Below are 25,619 nucleotides of genomic sequence, written 5' to 3'. Positions count from 1 at the left end.
CTGTATAAATGCCTTTCCCAAGGGGGAATTGGGAGGGAATATATTATCAGTGAACAAGAGAGTATCAAGTCTAATGGACTTTAAGCTTGAATCTATTTACCAGGGAGTGGGGTGCAGGAAAAGCACAGGCCTAAAAGACTTAAGCAATTTTTTCCATTGCAACGGGGGATATAGAAAGCTTCGGAAGAGATGTTCCTAGTTATGATGCCGCAAGAGCAGAGAGGAGATTAGAGAGAGACTTGTAGAACAAGCACATTTAGTCAGGAACAACCACGTGGCTTAGTATTCCTTGGTGTAACCTGGTAGCAACATGCTCTTCTACACACATAATTATGGGATCATTGTGAGGCCTACACCAGCCATGGCCAATCAGACTCCCTCCAGGTTCTGGACTACAGCTGGGGCTGATGGGAGTTGTAGTTAAAAACACCTAGAGGGCCAGAGTATGACCAAGGCTAGTGAAACCCAACAGCAACATGCTTTCCTACATACATAACTATGGAAGGCAAGGCCAACACAATTTCCAAGTGTGTTTTTAGGCACAGTGCTGCCATTGCAGAAGTTTTTCTTCCTTGACTGGGGAAGGAGAGGAAAAGAGAGCCACAGGCATGCATATATATATGCATGCCTGTGTGTGTGTGTGTGTGTGTGTGTGTGTATATATGCATACACACACACACACACACACACACACACACACACACACACACACTGGTTCCTTGCAAGACGAATGCCCTGCAAGACGAATTTTTCGCAAGACGAATGCGTCTTGCAATCTGATGGTGACTCACAAGATGAATTCGTTTTGCGAAAAATTCGTCTTGCGAATCACGGTTTCCCATAGGAATGCATTGAAACTTAATTAACGCGTTCCTATGGGCAAAAAAAGAAATTTTAATGCATTCCTATGGGAAACCGTGATTCGCTAGACAAATTTTTCGCAAAACGAATTGACTTGCGGAACGAGTCACCACTGTGTGTGTGTGTGTGTGTGTGTGTGTGTGTGTGTGTATACACACCTTGCTTCTCCCAGCCTTCTTTCGGGGGTCACTCATGCGCCAGCCCTCCCAAGAACCTCCTGACGCAGACCGTTCTCCGACTCTCTCTTCCTGGCAGTACGAGTGCCAAGCAGCCTAGACTAACCTGCCTTCCAGAAATGCTTCTCACACCTGCCTCTTCAGGACAGTAGGGATTCCTCACCTGCTTGGCCCTCCCACACATCCCTTGAACGCTGGCCTCTAAATGGGAAAACTGGCAAGGTGAGTCTGCCCTCTGGTGTCCTTCCAGCAAGGCATTGCCAGGCCAAAATTCTGCCCAGGAATCCCTGAACACCATCCTGTCTCTGCGGCTCCCTCCCAGAGTTCAGCTTGCACCAGTTAACACTCATCGGCCAATGGGCTCCCCTTTACAAACGGCACCGCCAGGAAATTTTGGGTAGAGCTCAGTGGCTGAGCATCTGCTTTGCCCACAGAAGGTCCCATGCTCAATTTCCAGGGATCTCCAGATAGGGATGGGAGAGAGAGAGGCCTGTCTGAAATGCTGGAGAGATGCTGTCGGTCAGTGGCAGAAAATACATTGGTAAATGCACCTCTGGTAAGACTTCCTATGTTCCTAACTCTTTTGCGTTCGTCTCCGCCTTCCTTTCCAGCAGCTCAGAAGCACCATCCCTGCCAGTGTCGGAGATATTTCCCTGACGTTTCAAATGAAGATTTGTTTTGTACTATGCAAACCAATGTTCCAGAGAAACAACAAATGGCGCTGTATTCATTGCGTCAACTCTCTCTTGTCACACAGGTTCGGGAAAGGAAAACGTCTCTCAGCAATCACCAAGAACGAATAGACTCTCCAACAATAAAAACTCTGCAATAAAAAAGGAACGAACTTGGTTTTTTCACTTTCTGGCAATTTCTTGCTATTATAGGGACTAAACACCCAGACACACACCTAACCTAACCTAACCGGCATACAACAGATGGCACTTTAAACTTCTTGTGCAGTATCTGGAACCAAGTTGCCGACATGCATCATTTGGGAAACTAAATGCAGAGATACTTTTAAAGTGTGTGGTTGGCATCCGCGGCAATTTATCCAATAATACACACACCCTAAAAAACAACTCAAAAAACAAAGTCACACGGTATATACAAATATAAAAGTTTTAAAAAAGACTCTATAAGAAGCAGCATTACACAATGTCAATGCTTTTAGTCTTGGGTTATTTTTGGTTCTGGTTTTACTAATAGGATTCTAGTTTTGATCTTTATATATTTTGTTTCTTTCCAGTGGCTCCACCAGAGAGGAAAAACAGGGTATAACTTTCTGTATAAATAAATCAAGTTCTACACTAAAAGGCCAGCTCACTAAGGCCAGCTCACCCTTTGACTGGTGCCTGAAAGGCAAGATTTCCCTTGGAGAGTGAGACTTCAATAAAAAGGGTACAGGAAAACGTCACAAGCCCTCCCTTCAACAGAAATCTTCTTAACCTCTCCAGGCAGAAACATCTGGAGAAGAACCTCTGAGGATGATCTCAGCTCCAAATTTATTCTGGAGAAGGCACTTCTACCAGCCTTGGTTTGGGCTGCCCCCAAACAGTATGGTTCATCACACTCGTTTCCCAAAAATTCATATTTTTGTACACATTCTTTGGTTGAAGAACTGCACCGCAAAATCCAGAGAAGCACAAATTTCGAAAGGTCACTGTGTTTCAGTTCACATATTGTTTCGGGAAGCGCATCTTGGGTAGGTTTGCATTAAAATGCAAACCAAATTTCACCCCATGCCTACTATTTCTTCCCAATTTACTGCTCTGGGCACATATCATGTTGTGCAACAATGGCAACAGAAGCAGGCATGAGTTTAATGTACAGTGGTACCTCGGTTTAAGTACACAATTGGTTCCAGAAGTCTGTACTTAACCTGAAGCGTACTTAACCTGAAGCGAACTTTCCCATTGAAAGTAATGGAAAGTGGATTAATCCGTTCCAGACGGGTCCGCAGAGTACTTAACCTGAAGCGTACTTAACCCGAAGTATGAGTGTAATTGGTTCTGGAAGTCCGTACTTAACCTGAAGCATACTTAACCTGAAGCAAACTTTCCCATTGAAAGTAATGGAAAGTGGATTAATGCGTTCCAGACGGGTCTGCAGAGTACTTAAACTGAAAGTATTCAAACCAAAGCGTACTTAAACCGAGGTATGACTGTATTTACATTCCTCACATACTCAATTCTCTTTCTCTCTCTCTCCCTCAGTAAAACCCCTTTCCTGGGATATGCCTATCTTAGACAGAGGTGCCTTTTGATGCTTTTGAAAGCTATCACAGAGTGAATGCTTCCTTGCCTTGAGGCTTAACCAAGAAAGCAATTAACAATGCTAGTATTACAAATACCGTTGATGATCATGACAACAAACCAGAGATTCAAGCAGGCAAAACCTTTACTGACAGATGGAGCACTGCTTCCTAATATCATACTCTCCAATGCTCCAAGAAGGCAGGACAATCTGTTTAAATGTTGCATAAAGAAGGTTTAAAAAAATGGTAGAGGACCCCTGGACAGTTAAGTCCAGTCAAAGGCAACTATGGGGTTGTGGCGCTCATTTCGCTTTCAGGCCGAGGGAGCCAGCATTTGTCCACAGACAGCTTTCCGGGTCATGTGGCTTCTGGCACAACGGAACACCGTGACGGAAGCCAGAGTGCATGGAAACACCGTTTACCTTCCCGCCGCAGTGGTACCTATTTATCTACTTGCACTGGTGTGCTTTTGAACTACTAGGTTGGCAGGAGCTGGGACAGACCAACGGGAGCTCATCCCATCATGGAGATTCGAACCGCCAACCTTACTATCAGCAAGCCCAAGAGGCTCGGTGGTTTAGACCACAGTGCCACCCGCTCATAAAGAAGAGGTTCACTGGATGGACAAAAGCAAGCCCAAGTGAAGGTTCTTAATAGCATCTTTGGCCAACAGATTTGTCCCCCCCCCCTCTCTCTGGATGGAGCACAAAGAGATGTGTATAATGTCGACTATACCCTAAACCTGTCATCGGGAGCCTACTTGGTTGCATCCATCATTGCACATTTTGTGCCAGGCGACAAAGGCCTGGGTTTTTCAGAAGGCTTTTGGCAATAACCCGTTAATTGCCTTTGTTGATACCGTTTTGTCTTTTGCTTTTAGTTCTCTTTTAGTCATAAAAAATGCTTTTAACATCTTTATGCGCCCCCTTGCCCAGATTGTCTGGAGCTTTGGGCTGGGTTGTCACCAATATGCTGATGACACTCAGCTCTATCTGCTGATGGATGGCCATACCGACTCGGCCCCGGACACACTGACCAGATGCTTGGAGGCTGTGCCTGGATGGTTCTGTGGGAGCCAATTGAAACTAAATCCTTCGTGGAAGACACAAGGGATACCTACGATAGACGAATGGCAAATGAAGATGATGGACTTTATGGAACTCGCTGAAATGACTGGGAGACTACAAGACCAGAAGGAAGAGACAGTGGAAGAAGATTGGGAAAAATGTAAAGTATATTTGAAAAAATATTGTAATATATAGAACAGCGTATTTCAACTGCTGTTCCGCGGCACACTAGTGTGCCGCGAGATGCTGCCTGGTGTGCCGCGGTATGCCGCCATTAGGGGGCGCTGACCCGCCGGAAAGGAAGCCGGCCGGGTCACGACGTGAGCGCAGCTGTCAACAGCCACCACCACGGCCTCGGACGCGAGAGGCGGCCGGCGGGTGCTGCTGCTGCTCCTTTTCTCGCCGCTCTCGCTCCTCTTGCTGGCGGTGCCTGGGGCTTGGTCGGCGCGAGGCCGCGGGGCCGACAAGCAGAACAGCCTCCGGAGGGCAGCCAGCGGCGTCTACCAAGGTGTGAGCGGCCTCTTCGGCGAGGAGCATGTGCGTGCCCTGCAGAAGGTGAGGCGCCTGGCCTGGACTGAGGAGGGGCAGGCCCGTTGCTCCCGGGGGGTCGCGCGGGTTCCAATGGATATTTTTACAGGAAAATATCATCCTGACCTTCCCCCTAGGTTAAAAGCTATCAATCAAGTTTAAATTTAGTTCCCACGCAGTCCCAGATGAACAGGAGGCAGTCAGGGCAAGGAAAGCTTAACGCCTGAGAAGGTTTGTACTGTGTGGCAAGGGGGAAAAAATTAAAAAGAGCCACCCAGGCTTAAAGTCAACAAAGGGCATTAACAAATGGCCTATATATAAAGAGAATTACTTTATATATACGGTAGTCAATATAGGCACAGAGTTAAATTTTTTAACTTTTTTAATGGTGGTGTGCCTCGTGATTTTTTTCATGGAACAAGAGTGCCTTTGCCCAAAAAAGGTTGAAAAACACTGATATAGAAAACTAGCTGGCCCTGTCATGCGTTGCTGTGGCTAATCCCTGTGATTGCCCCCACCCTGCCCCGATCCATGATCTATTCTGTTTGTTTCCCCTCCCCCCATCGGCTTATCCCTATGAATCCCCCAACTCCCTCCTCCCAGTAACCCCCACCCAAGGGAGGTGTGGTTCCCTGGGTGATCATGGTATTTGGGGGGGTGGGAGGGGTGGGTTGAGGAGAGATGAGATTCCTTGGGTGGGCCTGGTATTGGTGGGGGATGGGAGGGTGGAGGAGAGGTGAGGGTCCTTGGGGGGTCTTGGTATTGGTTGGTTGGTGAGGGTATTGTGGGTGGAGGGTCTTGGGGGTAGAGGGTTGTAGTGGGGGTTTGTGGTGGGGTGGGATTCCAAGGGGGTTAATGTCCATGAGGGTCGTCATGGGTCTTTGATTGTGGAGAGGCGTGTGGAGGGTGTAAGTCCGTGGGGTGTGGGAGTGAGTTTGATCGGGGGTGTGTGTCATGGGAGTCACATGTGAGTCTGAGGTTGTGGCCAAATTTCAGGATGATAGGGTGAGTGCTTATGGGAGAAAAGTGGGGAATAACATACATGCACCTTCACCATTTTTATATATACAGATAAGTAAGTTACAACCAACTGGACTTAAATAGCAGCAGCATCCAACAAAGGTGCTCAGGATTGTGGTACCCAAGTACAGAGGGCTGATGTGTTCAACCAGGATGGCCAACTCCCCACTTCCCCCTGAAGTGTTTCCCATTAACCTGCTCCCTAGTCTTAGAGCAACTAGCTGTTAGTTCAGGTCTCCTACTTCTTCCTGATTGAGGAAGTTCATTGAGCAATGAACAAGGAAGCTATAGTGGTCCAGGCTCACCTTGAGTAAACTCTTCAGCTCTTTCCACTGAATCATCAACTGCACCAACCTGCACCAATCACCTGGTGCAGGTGTTCAAAGGAACACTAGCCACTGTGAGATGACAAGTGCCGAACGGTTGAGTGTAACGCCTCTGTGTTATGATTTTGAAAGATCTTTGGTGGGTCAATAAGCAAAGAGCTCTCCAATTTCCCAGAGCATTTTCGGAACAACTTCTTAGTGAGTTATGTGAAGCGTTTTCTTGTTGATTCATTGCTCAGAGGCAACAAAGAATCACCTGTTGAGCTGGTATTTTGTCTTCTTCTGCTTGGATCAATCCCCAGCAACTTAACTATCAGGCCAAGTCAACAGGAGTGAGGAACTGTATGGTGATTACCAGCTCAACATTCAGCACTGCGGTGATCGGATTAAAGCTATGTGGCAGCTGCATTTATGGTGGAAGGGATTGTTCAAAGAAAACAGAAAGGTTGCTAAATGCCCCTAAAATAAAGGAGAACCCCACCCCCCTTAATATTCAGCTAAAGCTGAACATTTTCATTGAGCTTTATTTTTTATTAATCCAAACCAGGGCTTTTTTTCAGCCAGAACTCATCAGAACCGAGTTCTGGCACCTCTCAGGTCAGCACCATTGCCATTATAAGAGAACAAGGGAGGTGTTCATAGTGAGGTCCGGCTTCTCTTTTTCTAGAAAAATAGCACTAATCCTAACCACAATTTCCAGAGAGGTGCAGGCATGTTAGGGACAGAGATGTCTGCATTTGCAGAAAGGGCTAGAAACTCTTTAAAGAAAGGGGAATTGCAGTGTGCTGCAAAACACATCCCATGCGTAGAGAAGGTTCCATGTTCACCCCATAGCATTTCCAGAGGATCTTAGCAGCACTGCTGGGAAAAACTCTTTCCTGAAACTTTTTAGAGAGCTGCTTCCCCTTGGGGCAAACAATGGGACAGATGAGCCAATGGTCTAGTAGTGTAAGGCGTGATCATAAGCTCAGTGGTCACCGCCCTAGAGAGCCTTTACCAATTGGGGACAAAGAGCACTGCCCTAGATGAGCCAATATGCCATGTTTTATAGGGCAAGTTTATTACAGCAGGCCCAGGTTCAATTCCTGGCATCTCAGGGACTAACAGGATCTCAGAAAGCAAGGCAAGTTAAGATCTCTGGGGAGTCATTGTCAGTCAGTCAGAAGAGACAACCCTCGACTAGATGGATTAATGGTCTGACTCATACCTTTTGTTTGTACATAGTGCAACAGGACGTGGGTGGTGCTGTGGGTTAAACCACAGAGCCTAGGGCTTGCCAATCAGAAGGTCAGTGGTTTGAATCCCCACGAAAGGGTGAGCGCCTGTTGCTTGGTCCCTGCTCCTGCCAACCTAGCAGTTTGAAAGCACAGGAAGGTAAATGGCGTTTCCGTGCACTGCTCTGGTTTGCCAGAAGTTGCTTAGTCATGCTGGCCACATGTCCTGGAAGCTGTACGCCGACTCCCTCGGCCAGTAAAGCGAGATGAGCGCCGCAACCCCAGAGTCGGCCGCAACTGGACCTAATGGTCAGGGGTCCCTTTACCTTTAGTGCCTAATTAAGGAGGTCCCCCGGCAGAATTGCAGCAAGACTCCTCCCACAGGCACAAAAAGCACATGTCAAGGCGTGCGTCTGTGTTTGTTGTCAAGTGGATGGGCAGCCCTGGAAGCAAACTTTTCAAAAGCTGGTCTGAACTTGCTCTGGGCTGCAGTGGTCCAAAATGTCATCCTTTCAAAAAGCCATCAAAGGGTTAAAAGTGATTGTGGTTTCCTTGTCTCTTGTTGCTGCTCACCATTAAAACCAAGGCCAGGACTGGAAGAGGCCAAACAAGTGATTTTTCATGCTGTTCTGAAAATGCAGAAAACCCTGCTTATTACAGCAGGTTGCTATCTTTAGATGCCGGAGTCCAGTACAAGAGGTGGGTAAGGAGAGATCTCAGAAGGTAGCTGGATGCAAGGAGAGAGGGATGAGCCCAGGTGAGACCTGGGGGGGCCACCTTCATCTGTGGGGGATCAAAGTTAAGATGGCAGGGTGAATAAAAATCAATTATATATATATATATATATATATATATATATATATGGATTTTTCTTATTTAAATTGGATTTTAAAAATAAAGTGCTTTTGGATGAAAAATCATTCTAAAGATAGTTTTCTATTTAAGTTATATTATAGTCCAAAGGCTACTCATCAGGAAATAAGGATTTTTCATGTGTGCTAAAACTCAGTCTAAGTTTGTTTGTTTTTAAAATTGTTTAACCACATCAGTCAACAAACACGGATACATATGCTATAATGTTATTGTTTTAGTTAAATGAATTGTTTAAATTGTTACTAAGGAGATGAGTGTTTTTCTCCTTCCAATAAAGTACAGCAGAAAAGTTGTCCAAATATAAAGTTAACTTATCAAACCTCACAATATTGCCATAATTGTCGGTGTATGTATTTCTAATAGTTATAACCAAATCAGTAATTTTTGATATAACTGTAAAAACTACTCTGAAAATTTATTATTCCAAAAATGAAACCTTCATCTGGTTGTAAATATTAAGATGATACCAGCAAGAATGAGTCTTTCTGTAAAAAAAAAAAAGATTTAAATCAAGTCTTACTGACCAGTGATTTAAATCAATTCAAATCAAATATTATACTTTCTTTTTCCGTTTCTTCTTTCTTTAGTCTATTACCTATCTTTATTTCCTGTGGATTAGTTTGTTTCTTTTATTGTGTTGTAAAAACTTCAATAATTTCCACCCAAAAAAAACAGATGTAGATGTTTCCAGGTAGAAACACATCACTCTAACAGCATCTTTCTTAAATGCTAGTAACTGTTTATTTAATGTAATTATTTAATGTAATTATTATTGTAATTATCTAATGTAATTATTTAATGATTACAGATGCTTATAGCCTGCCTTTCACCCCAAAGTATGTATGTGTATACATACATACACACACACACACACACACACACACACACACACACACACACCCCATACAAACAGTATTTCAGATAAAGCCACAGTGCATAGATCACAATATGAATCTCAATAATATAAATTTCATGGCCGCAGAAACCAAATAAAACACCTTAACCCTCATTGTTTCACTTTGCAGGGGTCTTGAAGTTGTCCATCAACAGCACTGGACAGCAGACTGATCTGGCACACAGAAATTTGCATCTATGCACATATATTAGCCTATGCAAATTTCACACAAATAAGCATCCTCTTCTGTACAGTGGTACCTCGGGTTACAGACGCTTCAGGTTACAGACTCTGCTAACCCAGAAATAGTACCCCGGGTTAAGAACTTTGCTTCAGGATGAGAACAGAAATCGTGTGGCCGCGGTACGGCAGTAGCAGGAGTCCCCATTAGCTAAAATAGTGCTTCAGGTTAAGAACAGGTTCAGGTTAAGAACGGCCCTCCAGAACAAATTAAGTTCCTAACCCAAGGTACTGCTGTACTCCTTTTTAACACTTCATATGCAGCCACCCTAAAGAGAAGCAAAGGGCACTGTTTACATCAGGGTTCAGCAAACTTTTTCAGCAGGGGGCAGGTCCACTGTCCCTCAAACCTTGTGGGGGGCCAGACTATTTTTTTGGGGGGGGGGAGAACGAATTCCTATGCTCCACAAATAACCCAGAGATGCATTTAAAATAAAAGCACACATTCTACTCATGTAAAAACATGCTGATTCCTGAACCGTCCGCAGGCCGGATTTAGAAGGTGATTGGGCCGGATCTGGCCCCCAGGCCTTAGTTTGCCTACCCATGGTTTACGTACAAAGTTGGCATGCCCGGAGGAAAGAATCAGCTTTTGGCCTCTTCATTCTGTTGGTTTAATTCCCTTCACAAAGAAAACTCCTCCTGAACATCGACATGCAAAGTCACCCACTCCAACAGAAAAAAGATGGAGAGCTTATTACAGTATTACACGTCTACTGTAGCTGATCATGCCTACAATTTCATATTCTCCAGTTGGAGAATAGCCTCTACTAAAGGCGTCATGGATTTTGAAGAAGCACAAACGTAGGATGAAAGGGAGAAACGAGCTAAGAGGATGGCACGCTTGGCAAATCCTCATCGTGATCAACTCCCGCCCAGAAACCTATGTCCCCACTGTGGAAAGATATATGGATCCAGAATTGGCCTCCACAGTCATCTACACTGTTAAGGCCATATTCATTTAGAAGAGCAGCCGTGGCCCTCAAAACCTCAATCAGAACAGTCCCCATTTACTGTACAGTGGTGCCTCGCTTAACGAATGCCCTGCTTAACGAAATTTCCGCTTAACGAAGGATTTTTCGAGCAGAGGTTGCCTCGCTAGACGAATTCGTTTTATGAAAAATTCGTCTAGCGAATCGCGGTTTCCCATAGGAATGCATTGAAATTCAATTAATGCATTCCTATGGGCAAAAAAAAGTAAAAAAAATTCAATGCATTCCTATGGGATTCGCTAGACGAATTTTTCGTTATAAGAAAAGACCCGTGGAACGAATAAATTCGTCTAGCGAGGCACCACTGTATTTCAATAAGGTTTATTCTATCAGGACACTGTTTCCAGCAAAAATGTATCCAGTCCACATAAGCCTAGGGCAGTACTGTACATGATTAAGATACATATAATAGCTCAGATGAGACTGATAAGCACTTTGCATGTCTATGTAAATATGTAAACCTGCAGCTACTGCTCTCATTAACTCATTAATGGTTCCACCCTAAAGGATAATCCAATGTTTAACAGACCTTGCTTGCAGAAAGGGTTTCTCAACACTGGTGCTTAATATTAAGAAAAGGAAAGATGCAAAAGATATCAGGAATATCATTAAGTTGCTTCTGCCAAGCTTAGCATAATCAGTTTAAGAAGCATCCGGAAAAATCAGCAAATGCAAATCAATTGCCCCTTAGCACCTCCCTTCCCTTTTGCCAACCACTTTTTCATTCACATAATTGTGGTGGTGGTTCAACTGTGCAACCCGGAGTCCTTATCCTCAAACCTTTCTTTGAAAGGATGTGGCGACTATTTATTACATGTAATTCCTGTTAAGGATGCTAGAGGCTAAGCAATAATCTTGAATGCACAAGTTAGAAACGTAGGGCTGAGGTATAACAGGCAACCACACACCAAGAGTGTGGCATGATCATTATTTTAACCAGACACTGCACGCCTGTACAAAAAGGTACAAATACACAGTAAAACTGCCACCAGTATCCATTGGGTGAGCAAAAACTATTGTTTAAATCATGGCTAGATTCTCATGATTGCAACATGCCAAAGTATACAGTGGTTACAAACACAATTGGTTCCGGAAGTCTGTACTTAACCTGAAGCATACTTAACCTGAAGCAAACTTTCCCATTGAAAGTAATGGAAAGTGGATTAATCTGTTCCAGACGGGTCCGCGGAGTACTCAAGCTGAAGCGTACTTAACCCGAAGTATGAGTGTAATTGGTTCCGGAAGTCCGTACTTAACCTGAAGCGACGCGTACTTAACCTGAAGCGAACTTTCCCATTGAAAGTAATGGAAAGTGGATTAATCCGTTCCAGGTGGGTCCACGGAGTACTTAAACTGAAAATAATCAAACCGAGGCGTACTTAAACCGAGGTATGACTGTAATTTAGCCCACAGTGAATTATCTTGTTTTGTATTGTTCATAGATGTCAGATCTAAATTAAAATATCCTAGGCCACACCCACACCAGATATTTGTAGCACTCTTATGCTACTTTAACAGCCATGGCTTACCCTAAGGAATCCTGGGATCTGTAGTTTGTTAAGGGCACTGACCTCACAGAGCTACAATTGCCAGCAACCCTACCAGACTACATTTCCCATATTTCTCCATGACTTGTTAAAGCGGTATAACAGTGCTTCAACTACATCATGTGCAGTAGTAGGTGATCATAGAATAAAAGTATCTCTATAAAGCCTTGGCTAATTTACTAAAGTAAATATTTTCCTAAAACTATCTTACTTGCATTCCAAAGGATGGAAAAGAGCCATGCATAAACCCAATTCAGTACAGCCAAAGCCCGATTAAAAAGTTTAATTACGCATTTGTTATGCAGACACCTGGCACTCCAGGATAAAGCGTCTGAAGGCTGATGGAAAGCAAATATCCAAACCCTTGTAGTTTGGATCCATCCTTGCCTGGTGAGAGATCAGAGAGACTACATGGGGCATTGTTACATTGCCTTACTAGACGCAGGGAGCTTCAAACATGGGGCAATACTGCAAAACATTTCTGTCTAGAAATGGATGACTGCATTCTGCACAACAAGGCTGTTAAAAAGTCTTTTTGCCCTTCTAAATCTCAATTATATTGGGTTCTCCCAGACGTCCTCTGTGGGCATTCCCTGGAGCCAACACCACCAACACCACGCTTCAGACCATGGGTCGGCAAACTAAGGTCCGCGGGCTGGATCAGGCCCAATTGCCTTCTAAATCCAGCCCACGGACGGTCCAGGAATCGCTGCATGGATCGCCAGTGTGTGGATCGCCAACGCGCACAGTCCGACTCCCTCACACGGCGACGGCGCTTCTTCCCTCCCTCCTCCTGGCTTCTCCCCGCCCTGCCTACAGAAGGAAGCAGGCTGGGCTTTGTTGCTGCCAGCCCCTCTCCAGAGCCCTTTCACATGCCGCTCATTTTCCCTGTGCACCGTTCTTTTTTCTTTTCTTTTCAAAATATAGTCCAGCCCCCCACAAGGTCTGAGGGACAGTGGACCAGCCCCCTGCTGAAAAAGTTTGAGGACCCTTGCTTCAGACCTAGCCAATGCTGACCCTATTTTGCAATGAGTAGGAATTTGGGAGCAAGACCTGCCCAGTCATTTGCTCGGCAAGCAAGGCAGCTGCTGGTAGCACGTACCTGTACAATATGCATAATCAGAAATGCATAGTTGCTGTAGGCACACAGCACCACTCAAAGCACAGCACACGGATCAGCCCACTCTTTTGTGTCCCTTTGGGAAACAAATGATGATTTTTCACCTGACATAATGGGCTAAGCCACTGGGCAAGCATCCCTTGCGTTTCTTCCAGAGGAGATGCCCAGAGGCTAGCCTGTGGATATAAAGCAAGAGGAATTGACAGACAGCCCAAATAATATGATGCTCATCTCAGGTTCTGCGTCGGTTCAAGGAATCTGAACGAAACACAGGCTTGTTGTTTTTTGCACCAAAACCCAGCTTCTAGCCTAAACCTTAAAACCAACCAGGTGGGTTAAGCCATGCAGTACATCCCCTTGAATCATATTCTGCAGTCAAAGGATCCCATCTCGGGATCCACTGCACAATACAATACAATACCACACCTGGACATCCTCAAGAACTGCACCTGTTTCTTTTTTCCCCCTGGGACTTTTATTTTACTGGTGACTGGGATCGGCCGCCAAGACCACATAACACCGGTCTTGAAAGATTTACATTGGCTCCCAGTACATTTCCGAGCACAATTCAAAGTGTTGGTGCTGACCTTTAAAGCCGTAAATGGCCTCGGTCCAGTATACCTGAAGGAGCGTCTCCACCCCCATCGTTCTGCCCGGACACTGAGGTCCAGTGCCGAGGGCCTTCTGGTGGTTCCCTCGTTGCGAGAAGCCAAGTTGCAGGGAACCTGGCAGAGGGCCTTCTTGGTAGTGGCGCCCGCCCTGTGGAACGCCCTCCTATCAGATGTCAAAGAGAAAAACAGCTCCCAGATTTTTAGAAGACATCTGAAGGCAGCCCTGTTTAGAGAGGCTTTTAATCTTTAACTGATTATTTTATTCTTCTGTTGGAAGCCGCCCAGAGTGGCTGGGGAAACCCAGCCAGGTGGGCGGGGTATAAATAATATATTATTATTATTATTATTATTATTATTATTATTATTATTATTATTATTATTGGAGAGGTTGTCCTCTTCCGTTTATCATGTTATTGAACTTCTGCAAGCCAAAGGCGCTCCCTTGAACTTGCCCAACCTGCTTCTTGCTGGGTACGCTTTAAGACAGAAAGGAACACTTCTTGGTTTAGCTGACATGGCCTTGTGAGAAAAAATCTCATCTGCCCCAGAGATTCCCACAGGAAACTGGCATTGATAAGAGCGGGATGGAAGGAGGACACCTGTTGTTTGGAAAGGCAACAGCTGATATGCACACTGGAATGCAGAACTTACCACCAAATATCTCAACTTTAAATTGGAGGTTACCTTCCCTGCTCTCTTTACACTGACCTTGTGCTGTGTCTTTAAGAAGCAACACAAAACTGACAGGTGCTGCGTGAGACAGCAAGCCTCAGCACAGAGGCAAAACAAGGTATTCCTCAAACAACAGGAATGCCTGGAATAGGAAATAAGAAAGAAAAAAAGGTGGGAATCTGAGCTGTTCTATTTGTTAATCTTCATTTAACCATTTTACACAACAGAATATGTGCAGTGTGTGTGTGTGTGTGTGTGTGTGTGTGTGTGTGTGTGTGTACTGTACTTTTCCGTGTATAAGACTAGGTTTTTTTTACCTTAAAATAAGGTTAAAAATCTGAGGGCATCTTATACACAGGTAGTGCATATGCCCATTTTCTAAATTTGGGGGTCCCCAAAAGTTTTATTCATCGGGACATCTTATACACAGAAAAATATGGGTGTGGGTGTGTGTAAGCTCCGTTTTGAAGATACAAAAAGGAAAGACAGTCCAAGTTTTTGCTTGCAAGGCATCTTAAATGCTGGCAAATTATCTTTCCTTCCCTAGTTCGTGGCCCGTAAATCCCAACTCTACGCCAGGTCGTTGGTACGAGCTTTCGTGTGCATGCACACTTCTTCAGATACAAACTTAGTTGGTCTCTGAGGTGCTACTGGAAGGAATGTTTTTTTATTTTGTTTCGACTACGGCAGACCAACACGGCTACCTACCTGTTAACTAGATCTACGCCAGGGAGTTTCTCTTGCACTCGGTACTGACTTTATAAATAGCGATGAGGTAATGAGAGGTTTTCCAGGAAGTTCATGATCTCACCTGCCACACCCTGCATGGAAAGCAGGCATCCCACAGCACCAGGAACAAGGGACCGTCAACCATTTCCCAACACAATCAGCTCAGATAGCAAGCGGAACAAACCCCCGTCACTTTTTTTTTTTTTTGCTTCGTTAAGCAGCAAACGAATAAAAGCGGGGAGACTAAGGGATGGAACAAACTAGTCTAGACTAGCACCAACGCTCCTTTCTCCACTTAGGAAAAGGGTCACCGCTGCTAAACTTCGCAGGTGACACATGATTCTCTGGGCGCCTCTCCCTGTTTCTGTTCTCCCTGCCCACCCGACTTGCCCCTTTTGCCACCACGGCCAACCTTCAGCTCAGCTCCAACGGTCGCAAGCCAAACCAAAGCAGGAATGGCCAGCTCTTTCCCTCCAAAAGTCAAAGCAATCCTTTGTGGTTAGCTGTCACTTTTCTCTTGCGGCAAAGGCAAGGCTTCTGGGTATTTAACATATGCGTAACAGGTAGAAGAAGAAGAAAAATCAACAAGTGATGTTTACCCTCGCTGCTATGCTTCCATAGCAGAAAGAACTGCCTCTGTTGGATTTCCGCCTGTAGCGCTGCAGCTAAAGACATAGGAGCTCTAACAGAAGAAAAAGAAAAGTTAGCAAACCTATCTGGGGTCGTTTCTGGTGAGAACCTGGGCATTTGCAAGCACTGAATGTACCTGCCCTAGAGTGTGTCTGGGAATCTGCAAAGTACTCGTTTCCTTACAAGTTAGGCAATTTTAGACTCTGGACTTCATGAACTTACCTCCCCACCCCCTGCTCTTAAGATGGTGACGTATGCTATTTTAATTTTGTAAGGTTCATGCTACCTGGTACATGCTACCTGCTCATGCTACCTGGTACAGCCCCCGACTTTTGCCCTCTAAATCCTGCTGCGGGTCTAACCCTGCTAAGAAATCAATCACATATTTCTTAGCAAAGACACAGCATAAGCTAACCTACTCCTCATCCAACGAATTCCAGAAGGCAGCCATGCTTTCACAGCAAAACCAAGTAGGGCTGCAATGCTAAACCCATTCATTGGGGCAGCCTTCATCAACCTGGTGCCCTCCAAATGTAGTCCAAAACATCTGGAGAACATCTGGAGAGCACCAGCTTGGTGAAGGCTATACTAAGGCATAACCCCTTCTGAACACAACGGGACATACCTCTGGGTAACCTTACTCAGGATTGCACTGTCTGTTTTGGGTGGTGCTGTGGTCTAAACCACAGAGCCTAGGGCTTGCCGATCAGAAGGTCGGCGGTTCGAATCCACGCGACGGGGTGAACTCCTGTTGCTCGGTCCCTGCTCCTGCCAACCTAGCAGTTCGAAAGCACGTCAAGTGCAAGTAGATAAATAGGTAGTGCTCCGGTGGGAAGGTAAACAGCATTTCTGTGCGCTGCTCTGGAGCAGCTGTCATGCTAGCCACATGCTAGCTGTCTGCAGACAAACGCCAGCTCCCTCGGCCAGTAAAGCGAGATGAGCGCTGCAACCCCAGAGTCATCTGCGACTGGACGGTCCCTTTACCTTTACAGGCTAGCAGATGGACTACAGTATATGTTTATGTTTTCATGGACTGGAGTCGACTTTGAGAGACATGCAAAAGGTTACCCTCCATTGGTACTTGACAGATACATAGGTACACATGTAGGGAAAGGGGGGAAAACTTTGTAAAACAGCGATGCCCAAAGATGATGAAATACAAGAGGTACAGCCTGTGACATTTTTAATGCAAAACTCAAATAAACACAAGAGAAAAATACTGACTGCCATATTGCAATATGAAATGTCCTATTTCCATCTCTGCTAATTTAGCAACTATAGTGGAACAGAACCCTGGTCTGGGTTTCTAAATTCTAAATATGTATATGCGCGTGGACATGCGAGATAATATATGCATCTGTCAACTGAGAATGTTATTTCAGGCATCTAGTCCAGGGACTATCAACTTCCTTATGCCTGTGAGCACATATGGATTCTTGAGCGAGGGCCACAGAGGCCAATCCTTCTGGGCCACTTCTCTGCTGCCTCTCCTCCCCACACACCTCAGACAGAGAGAAAGTGTATGTACACAAGATGCTTCACTAACCTTAAGGTTTTTTGGGGGGGGGAACCACAGACCTGAAAGAGGAAGTGGAAAGAGCATCACTCTCCTAACTTCCTCTTCCCCAAAAAAAGTTCTGAGTACTTGTCAAGGGAGGGGGGGGAAAGGTTACCACCATCTCCAACTCCTAACAAAGCAAGGGAGGCACACCTGGAAGCTTTTAGGCACCAGGGAAAGACCTCAAGGACGCTACTGACCCCTGATGTAGCCCATAAGCATCCACAACAAACCCAAGGACCAAATCTACACTTTGTGTCAGAATTCCATGGCTGCGACTCCGAAGGCAATGTTCTTCCTCAAACAGCATCCACAATAGGGAGGTGATACAAATCGGAGTCATGGCATCACTTCCCTGTCAGTCCTTCTGCCCACATGTTAAAAAAAATATAACCTCTTAAGTGAGGTGCCTCAGGAGGAAATAAAACATCCAGGAAACAAAGCTGAGGGATATAGGGCTTGCCAGGTAGAAACATTAAGAGAATTCCTAAGAAAACCACATTTGGTCCTGTTGCAATAGGGAAGGGTATGTGGAATGACCTGCTGTATCAGTGATCTTAAGGGCAAATGCTTGTTCTGCAGATTATGACAAATTGAGCAGCCCTAAAGCCAGCATATGGTGCTGGAGGAGACTCTTGAGAGTTCCATGGACTGCAAGAAGATCAAACCTATCCATTCTGAAGGAAATCAGCCCTGAGTGCTCACTGGAAGCACAGATCGTGAAGCTGAGGCTCCAATACTTTGGCCACCTCATGAGAAGAGAAGACTTCCTGGAAAAGACCCTGATGTTGGGAAAGATGGAGGGCACTAGGAGAAGGGGACGACAGAGGACGAGATGGTTGGACAGTGTTCTTCAAGCTACCAACATGAGTCTGACCAAACTGCGGGAGGCAGTGGAAGACAGGAGTGCCTGGCGTGCTATGGTCCATGGGGTCACGAAGAGTCGGACACGACTAAACGACTAAACAACAACAACAACAAAAGCCAGCATTTGCCAACCTGGCACTCTACAGCTGCTTTACACTACAGCTCCCATGAGGTGTGCTGGCTGGGGCTGATGGGAGTTGTAGTCCAAAACAGCTGGAAGGCAAATGGATGGGAGAGTCTGCCCTAAGGAATGGAGGTAAAACAGGTACAGCACAAGCAAAGAATGCTCACTATATATTGGGACTAGTAATATTGAGACCAACTAAGTTTGTCATTGGTATGAGCTTTCGTGTGCATGCACACTTCTTCAGATGACAAACTTAGTTGGTCTCTAAGGTGCTACTGGAAGGATTTTTTTTATTTTGTATCGACTATACCAGACCAACATGGCTACCTACCTATAACTAATAATATTGGGGTCTGGGAAGGGGGGGAATCCTTCCTACCTCCAAATAGGGCTGTGTCAGACCCAGAACCCAAACCCCATTGCCAGGTCTTCCCTTAAGGATATTTTATGCAGGTGCAAGTCGCACACCTCCCTCTGTGGCAGCTCCCTTCTGCAAAAAAAGAAAAGGTGAAGCATTTAAAGCACATCCCCCCCCCAAAGAACCCTGGGAACTATAGTTTGGTAAGAGTGCTGGGAAGTGCAGCTCTGTGAAGAAGGAAACTACAGTTCTCAGGATTTGGGGGGGGGGGTTAAATGTATGGTATATATGCACCCACACAGAAAGTATGGGGGGGTATTAGTTTTCCGACCCCAACAGGACGCAAGAGAAGAGCCAGAATTAAAATGTGTAATGCTGAATGTAAACAAGGAAGATTCCTTATGCTTCAAAGGGCTTGATATTTATACCACATACCCTTCCCTATTGCAACAGGACCAAATGTGGTTTTCTTCGGAATTCTCCTAACCCCACTTACTTGAGAGCAAGGCCCATTTATTTCAATGGGACTTACGTCTGAGTAAACATGGTTAGGATTGAGTTGTATCATGGCACTGTTACCACCCTAGCACAGGTAAGAGAAGGGAGAGCATCTCTACAGATATTCAGAGTGAGAAGTGGCAAAAGCTTCTCAATACCAGGGCAGAATTCTTTTTTTTTCGTGGGTTTTGTTTCTTTCTTTTCCTTTCTCACGGGCTGCAGCCACCCAGGGCTTTCAGGAAAAGAAGGAAGTAAAACTGGCTCAGGTAGCAGCAGGAGAACAGGTGGAGGTGGAAGAGGAGGAGAGCTCCCAGCTAAGTCACTCAACAACTGCAGCTGCCTCCTAGCAACAAAAAGTTTCACCTGCCTTTAAAAAAACAACACAGCAACAAAAAGCAGCCACTTAATCCTAAAGCATGGAAAATTGGAAAACGGGGAAGAGTCTTACTTGAGGGGAAAGAGACGCAAGCAGGTGGCTCCACACACAGAGGGCTGGGTTTGGATCTGCAAGATCCGGGTTCGAGTACTGCCTTTCCCTATTACATCTGAGGTTTGGGGTTCTCCAATACACAACAACAACCACCCTGCGAGGTTGAGCTGCATTTACGTCTGCCAAGATCCGACTCTGAGCTCCATCTCTCCCATTTACATTTCATGCTCAAGGGCTCTCCAGCTTTATCCTTACTACAACCCCACGATGCAGGTTAGGCCAAAGAGGTGGCAACCGGCTGTGTCCTTTGAACCCGGGTCCAAGGCCAGTTATTACTCTACACCAGCCCTCCATTAAGTGACCTGTTTGGTCTTTGGCATCGCACACACAGCCTCAGCCTCCTATACGGAGTCAGTGTTGGTGCAGTGGCATCTGACTAGGACCTGGGAGGCCCGGGTTTAAATCCCCACTTGGCCACGAAGTTCCCAAGGGTGGCTGCGGGCCAGTCACTGCCTTCTCCCAGGCTAACCTACCTCACAGGGTTGTTGTGGGGGTTAAAAGGAGAAGGAGGGTCCGGGAGAACCACTTAGGACACCTTGAGCTCCTGGGAGAAAAGGGAGGGCTGTAAACGCAGTAAAATAATAATAATAATAATAATAATAATAATAATAATTATTATTATTATTATTATTATTAAGAGGAAAACGGGAACCACTGGCTTCCCAACGTTGCAAATGCAATCAAGCCGAAGAGCGTTCACTGCAGGGCCAAAATACAGAGTAATGAGAAAGAAAGGAGGGGAAAGGATTTGCTGCGGGGAGCGAACCGCAGAGCGCAAAGAAGTCAGGTGCAGAGAAGGATAACGAGACTCTGAGGAGAGGAAAAAGTAGCCAAAACAACTCGGGAGGGGGGGGCAGGAAGGTAGCCTCGGCCTGGGAGTCCCCCCTGAGTGTGGCCGGCTTAGCCCCCGCCCCCCACCCCTCCGCTGCCGCCTTACCCTGCTGTACAGCTCCGACACCGACATGTCCTCGCCCGGGAAGCCTGATGGCGCAAAGCGAAGCCGGCGGCGCGTCCGCGGCGACGCATCCACACGCGCAGCCGCCTACTAAAATCCCAAAGTCCGGAGCGGCGGCGAAAGTCCAGCGGGGGCTTACGGGGAGGGCTCGGGCCACATGGCGAGCCGCGGCCGGAGCGGGAACGGGGAGGGAGGCGCGACCTTTGCCCGGCCTGCCTCGGCGCGCCGCGGCCGAAGTTGGAGACGAAATGCCCGGACTCGAGAGCGAGCGAGCGAGCGAGGGAGGGAGGCGGAAGGTGCGCGGAGGAGCGAGGAGGGGAAAGAAAGAACCCTGCTTCCCGGCCAGGCGGGGCTCGGCGGCCGCTCCCTCCTCAGGTATGGGAGGAGCAGTCGGCGGCCGGCCGGTTCCGCTTTCCCTCCCCTACCTGGCGGTGCTTCGCGTCGGAGCTGCGCGCTTGGGGAACCCTTTGCGCACAAGACCCGGCTGCCGGCGCGCACGACGGCATCGCCCTCTGCCGGCCGCCGGGCAAACTTCCCACCCCGGAATGAACACAAACAAACAGCCCCAACGCACAAAAATCGGGGGGGGGGGACGGGACTCACTTTTATTCATGTTTTAGTTTTTATTTTTGATAACATTTTATTGATTTTCCAAAAATAACAAAACAAAAGCAATAAGGAGGGGGGGGATCATAACCAAATTAAACCATAATTTTTGGTCGACTTCTCTCCACTCCCCCTCCTGGTTCCATTATAATATACTGTACTTGTTCATGCACGTCCATAAAATATTATATACTTAACAATCCAGTTTTAAAAGCTTCTTCATTTTATTAAAAGTGACTTTTAAAAGTTATACTAATGTAAAAATCGATACAGAAAGCTTTAAAAATATGCATTAAGCAGTTGCTCTTTTTATAATAATTTGTCCTGCACAGTTCAGTAATTTATTTTGCCAATCTTCTTCTTTTTCTTCTTATCTTCTTTGGCCAGCCCTTTTTCCTTCCATGGGAGCTAGTTGGACTTTACCTGGCATCCAGTCTCGTATATCGGAACAAAGTTTCGCTCAAACAACCCATCAAGTCTTGTACATCTCAATTTCATAACTTCATTTATTTATTTTTACAACAATCATTTCCCACATTTTCTTCAAATCTTTATATGTCTTTTCCCAGGCTTTTTTGATGATTTTGCATTGCCACCACTTAAGGTAGCCTCCTCCTAGCAGGTTTTAGTTTTTCATCTCCTGCTCCTGCCAGTATCACCAATGCAGGGTTTGAGGCCACTGGGGGATTCCTTTGCTGCTGATGGGACTGACAACTTCGCCTGCTCTGAATTTATTTTTTTTGCAAGTGTGTTTTGGTTGGATTGAATTGGGCTGCATCTGATAAAATAACATTGTTTTTTAAGGTAATAGCTGATAGCTTCTCTGCAGGAGCGATGTATTGTTACTCACTGTAATAATTAATTATACCAGACCTTCCCAGTGTCCCTATTTTCTAGGGACAAGTCCCTGATTTAAAAAAAGCCATCCCGGTTTTTGGATTTGATCCCGGAATGCCCCACTTTTCCTTAGGATGTCCCTATTTTCACCGGAGAAATGTTGGAGGGTTATGGAGTTATCCGACCCCTGAGCAGTCTGAAGACAATCCTGTATAGGGAAGGTGGTTTTTTGTTGTTGTTTTTAAAGTTTTATTACGTTTTTATATATGTCCATGGGGTCACGAAGAGTCGGACACGACTGAACGACTAAACACCAACAACAAATATATGTTGGAGGCTGCCCACAGTGGCTGGGGCAACCCAGTTAGATGTGTGGGGTATAAATAGTAAAATTATAATTATGGAATGGGACGTCCCTCTTTTCATCGGAGAAATGTTGGAGGCTATGTTTTTGTATTGAGATTTTTTATTGAAGTTATACATTTGGCAGAATCCTGAAGTGAATACTTCAGATAGGCTACAGGGGAGAGATGCATTTTTTAATATGCTCCCCATATAAAAAAAACCAGATTATCACATAATAAAACAAGCACACCGGGTGAGCATGTAGAGGAAATGGGAATTCTAGCACAGTCTACTCCCTGCCGTGCTAGTTTTCTGCTTGTCAGAAGGTTTAACTTATTTATGTGGCCTTTTAAAGTATCTTTTAAAAATGGGAGCCTTAAAAAATTGTAATCCTTCTCCCAACTTCAGTCTGAAGTGGTACCATTCATACTACTCAGATTTAATAAACAGTATATGTGTTTGTGGGACCCAGGTGGCGCTGTGGGTTAAACCACTGAGCCTAGGGCTTGCTGATCAGAAGGTCGGCAGTTCGAATCCCTGTGATGGGGTGAGCTCCTGTTGCTCGGTCCCAGCTCCTGCCAACCTAGCAGTTCGAAAGCACGTCAAAATGCAAGTAGATAAATAAGTACCGCTACAGCAGGAAGGTAAACGGTGTTTCCGTGTGCTGCTCTGGTTCGCCAGAAGCGGCTTTGTCATGCTGGCCACATGACCTGGATAATAATGCGAGATGAGCGCCGCAACCCCAGAGTCGGTCACGACTGGACCTAATGGTCAGGGGTCCCTTTACCTTTACCTATATGTGTTTGTAGTAGGGGGCGTGTTATTGCTTTGTTTTCAGTTTTTTTGTGTATTTTGTGTTCTCATTTTGTATTTTTATGTAGTGAATGGCCCTGTAATCCTCAGATGAAGGAGGGTATACAAAATTAATTAATTAATGTTAGAATTTAATTAGAATTGTTTGAATTTAATTAGAACAGGAGACAGCCTGACCCAAAGGTGTATGAGGGTATTAGAATACTGTATAGTAAGAATTGTGGTGGACTCAGTGATAAGTCTCTGTTATTAGCAAATGTGAACACTAATTAAGTCAGACAGACTTTCTTAGTTATCGCACAAAACCAGGCAGGAATGTGATCTAGATGTAGAATCATATTGTAGAATAGTGCAATGCAGGAACATGCCAAAGATATGACAGGTTGCTTTCGTCCCCCAACGAGGAGTATAATTTGCAGCTTCCTTAGAAAAGACTTTCTCAGAAAAGCCTGGTGTGTGATGTAACATGCACACCAGTGTGGCTTTAGCGGTTGATGATGCAAATGAATAAATCTCTAAGAACAAAGCTGGGCTGGTTTCCTATCTCTAGGATTGCAAAGCAGGAGGCACAAAGGTTCAGTCCACGGTCTAAGGCCGCAGATGTAAAGATAGGGGAATGCAGATCATGGCACAAAGGTGAATCATAGAATCATTAAGTTGGAAAGGACCGCAAGGGTCATATAGCACAGCCCCCTGCAAAGCACGGGTCTCTCATCCAAGCTGAAACCATACTGGACCCTGCTTAGCTTTAGCAAATATGCTAGCAGTTTTATTGCTGCACCAGAAAGAGGGCCATCGAAGTGAATAAACATGCCCACAGCATCTGTCAGTCAATTTTAAAATTTATTTATTTAGACATTCTTAGACTGCCCTTTGATGTACATCAGGCACAGGCAAACTTGACTCTCCAGATGTTTTGGGACTACAACTCCCATCATCCCTGACCACTGGTCCTGTTAGCTAGGGATGATGGGAGTTGTAGTCCCAAAACATCTGGAGAGTCAAGTTTGCCTGTGCCTGATGTACACCATGCTAATAACCAGTTGGTGACATTACAATAGAAAGCATTTTAAAAAGTGTACATATGAGAAGTAATTCAATTTTTTTCACTCTGTCCCAGAATGACTGCCATTTCGACCAGGTGACCCAGCGTGGCAAATAATGCTGCCTGTCCACTTCTTCTGGAAAATATAGTCCAAATGCTGCTTAAAAATTAAACCGCAAACAATTCCATTTTTCTCTCGCCCTGCACAGTTGACATCTATTTTAAAAACCTGCCGCAGTTTAAAATAGGTAACTGGTTTTGCATACATGGGAGGTGTTTATTGAATGTAAATTCGTACTACCCATTTTCCTTGATTAAATCAATATATTCCCACCCACTACACTGCTCTGCCTTCCACTAAAAAAAAAAAAGTTAACTACACTTGGAATTGGGTGAGAAAATTAAGTCTATATTTAATGCTGAAGGCCGGACAGCAGAAAAGGTTCCCCCAAAGCACAGTGCAGTTATTTGCATGAAATATAGATTACAGCAAATACACTGTTTTAAAGGGAATTTCTAAAACTTTCAGTTAAGAGATTTTAAAATATTATAAATTTCTTGGAAGGGTTGACATGCAGGAGTTTGTCTTCTGTATTATCCAGAGAAATATTCTGATGAATTGTGACCCCTGGCATTTTGGTTCAATCAGGGGCAAATCCTTTATCCTTATCCCAAGGTCTGATCCCATGCTTCAATGAAAGACAGTGTGATGTAGTGGTTAGCGCAAGCATAGGCAAAATCGGCCCGCCAGATGTTTTGGGACTACAACTCCCATCATCCCTAGCTAACAGGACCAGTGGTCAGGGATGATGGGAATATGGGAATTGTAGTCTCAAAACATCTGGAGGGCCGAGTTTGCCTATGCCTGGATTAGCACATCGTACCTAGAAGGTCTGTATTCAAGTCTTCACTGATCCATTGACTGGGCTTGGCCTCAGTCACCTTTCAACCTAATCTGACACTGGAAAACTTTGTGCATGCAGCTCTGAGCTCCCTGAAGGAGCAGAATTCAAGAACGATAGTTAAATAAATCACTTCTTTTAGAGAAATCTGAAGTTAATGACTCTTAACTGAAGTATACAGAATGGACCATAGCTTCAGAATAAATAATAATAATGTTTTGTGTGCAGAAGATTAAATCCATAGAAATCTCAGGGTAGACCATGTATTGGGCAAAGTGTAAAGCAGTTATGCATGACGTGAACACTTCTTTTTTAAATAAAAAATCCATTGTTGTTATTGTTATTTATTAGTTGTCTCAATGATCTCAAGGCGATATGCAATGCAAACAGCAAAAAAGTTAAAGACACACAGGTAGAATCTACACACATATTAAAAAACGCTTTGAGAATGTTTTTTTTTTAA

General features: G+C 45.1%; 1 protein-coding gene across 1 annotated transcript in view; it reads right to left on the bottom strand.

The window, feature by feature from the left end:
* The window catches only part of MYO5B (myosin VB), a 289,538-nt gene extending 268,512 nt beyond the window's left edge, over positions 1 to 21,026 (bottom strand). Inside the window, exon 1 of the mRNA XM_060280366.1 lies at positions 20,591 to 21,026. Within this exon, the coding sequence (XP_060136349.1) occupies positions 20,591 to 20,617 (27 nt within the window). The 5' untranslated portion in view covers positions 20,618 to 21,026. The remainder of the gene's footprint in view (positions 1 to 20,590) is intronic.
* Between the last annotated feature and the right edge of the window lie 4,593 nt (positions 21,027 to 25,619).

The sequence above is a fragment of the Zootoca vivipara genome, chromosome 11 (assembly GCF_963506605.1).
Source record: "Zootoca vivipara chromosome 11, rZooViv1.1, whole genome shotgun sequence".
Classification (NCBI taxonomy): domain Eukaryota; kingdom Metazoa; phylum Chordata; class Lepidosauria; order Squamata; family Lacertidae; genus Zootoca; species Zootoca vivipara.
Note: the sequence above shows the minus strand (reverse complement) of the source record. Positions and strands in the feature narration are given on the sequence as shown.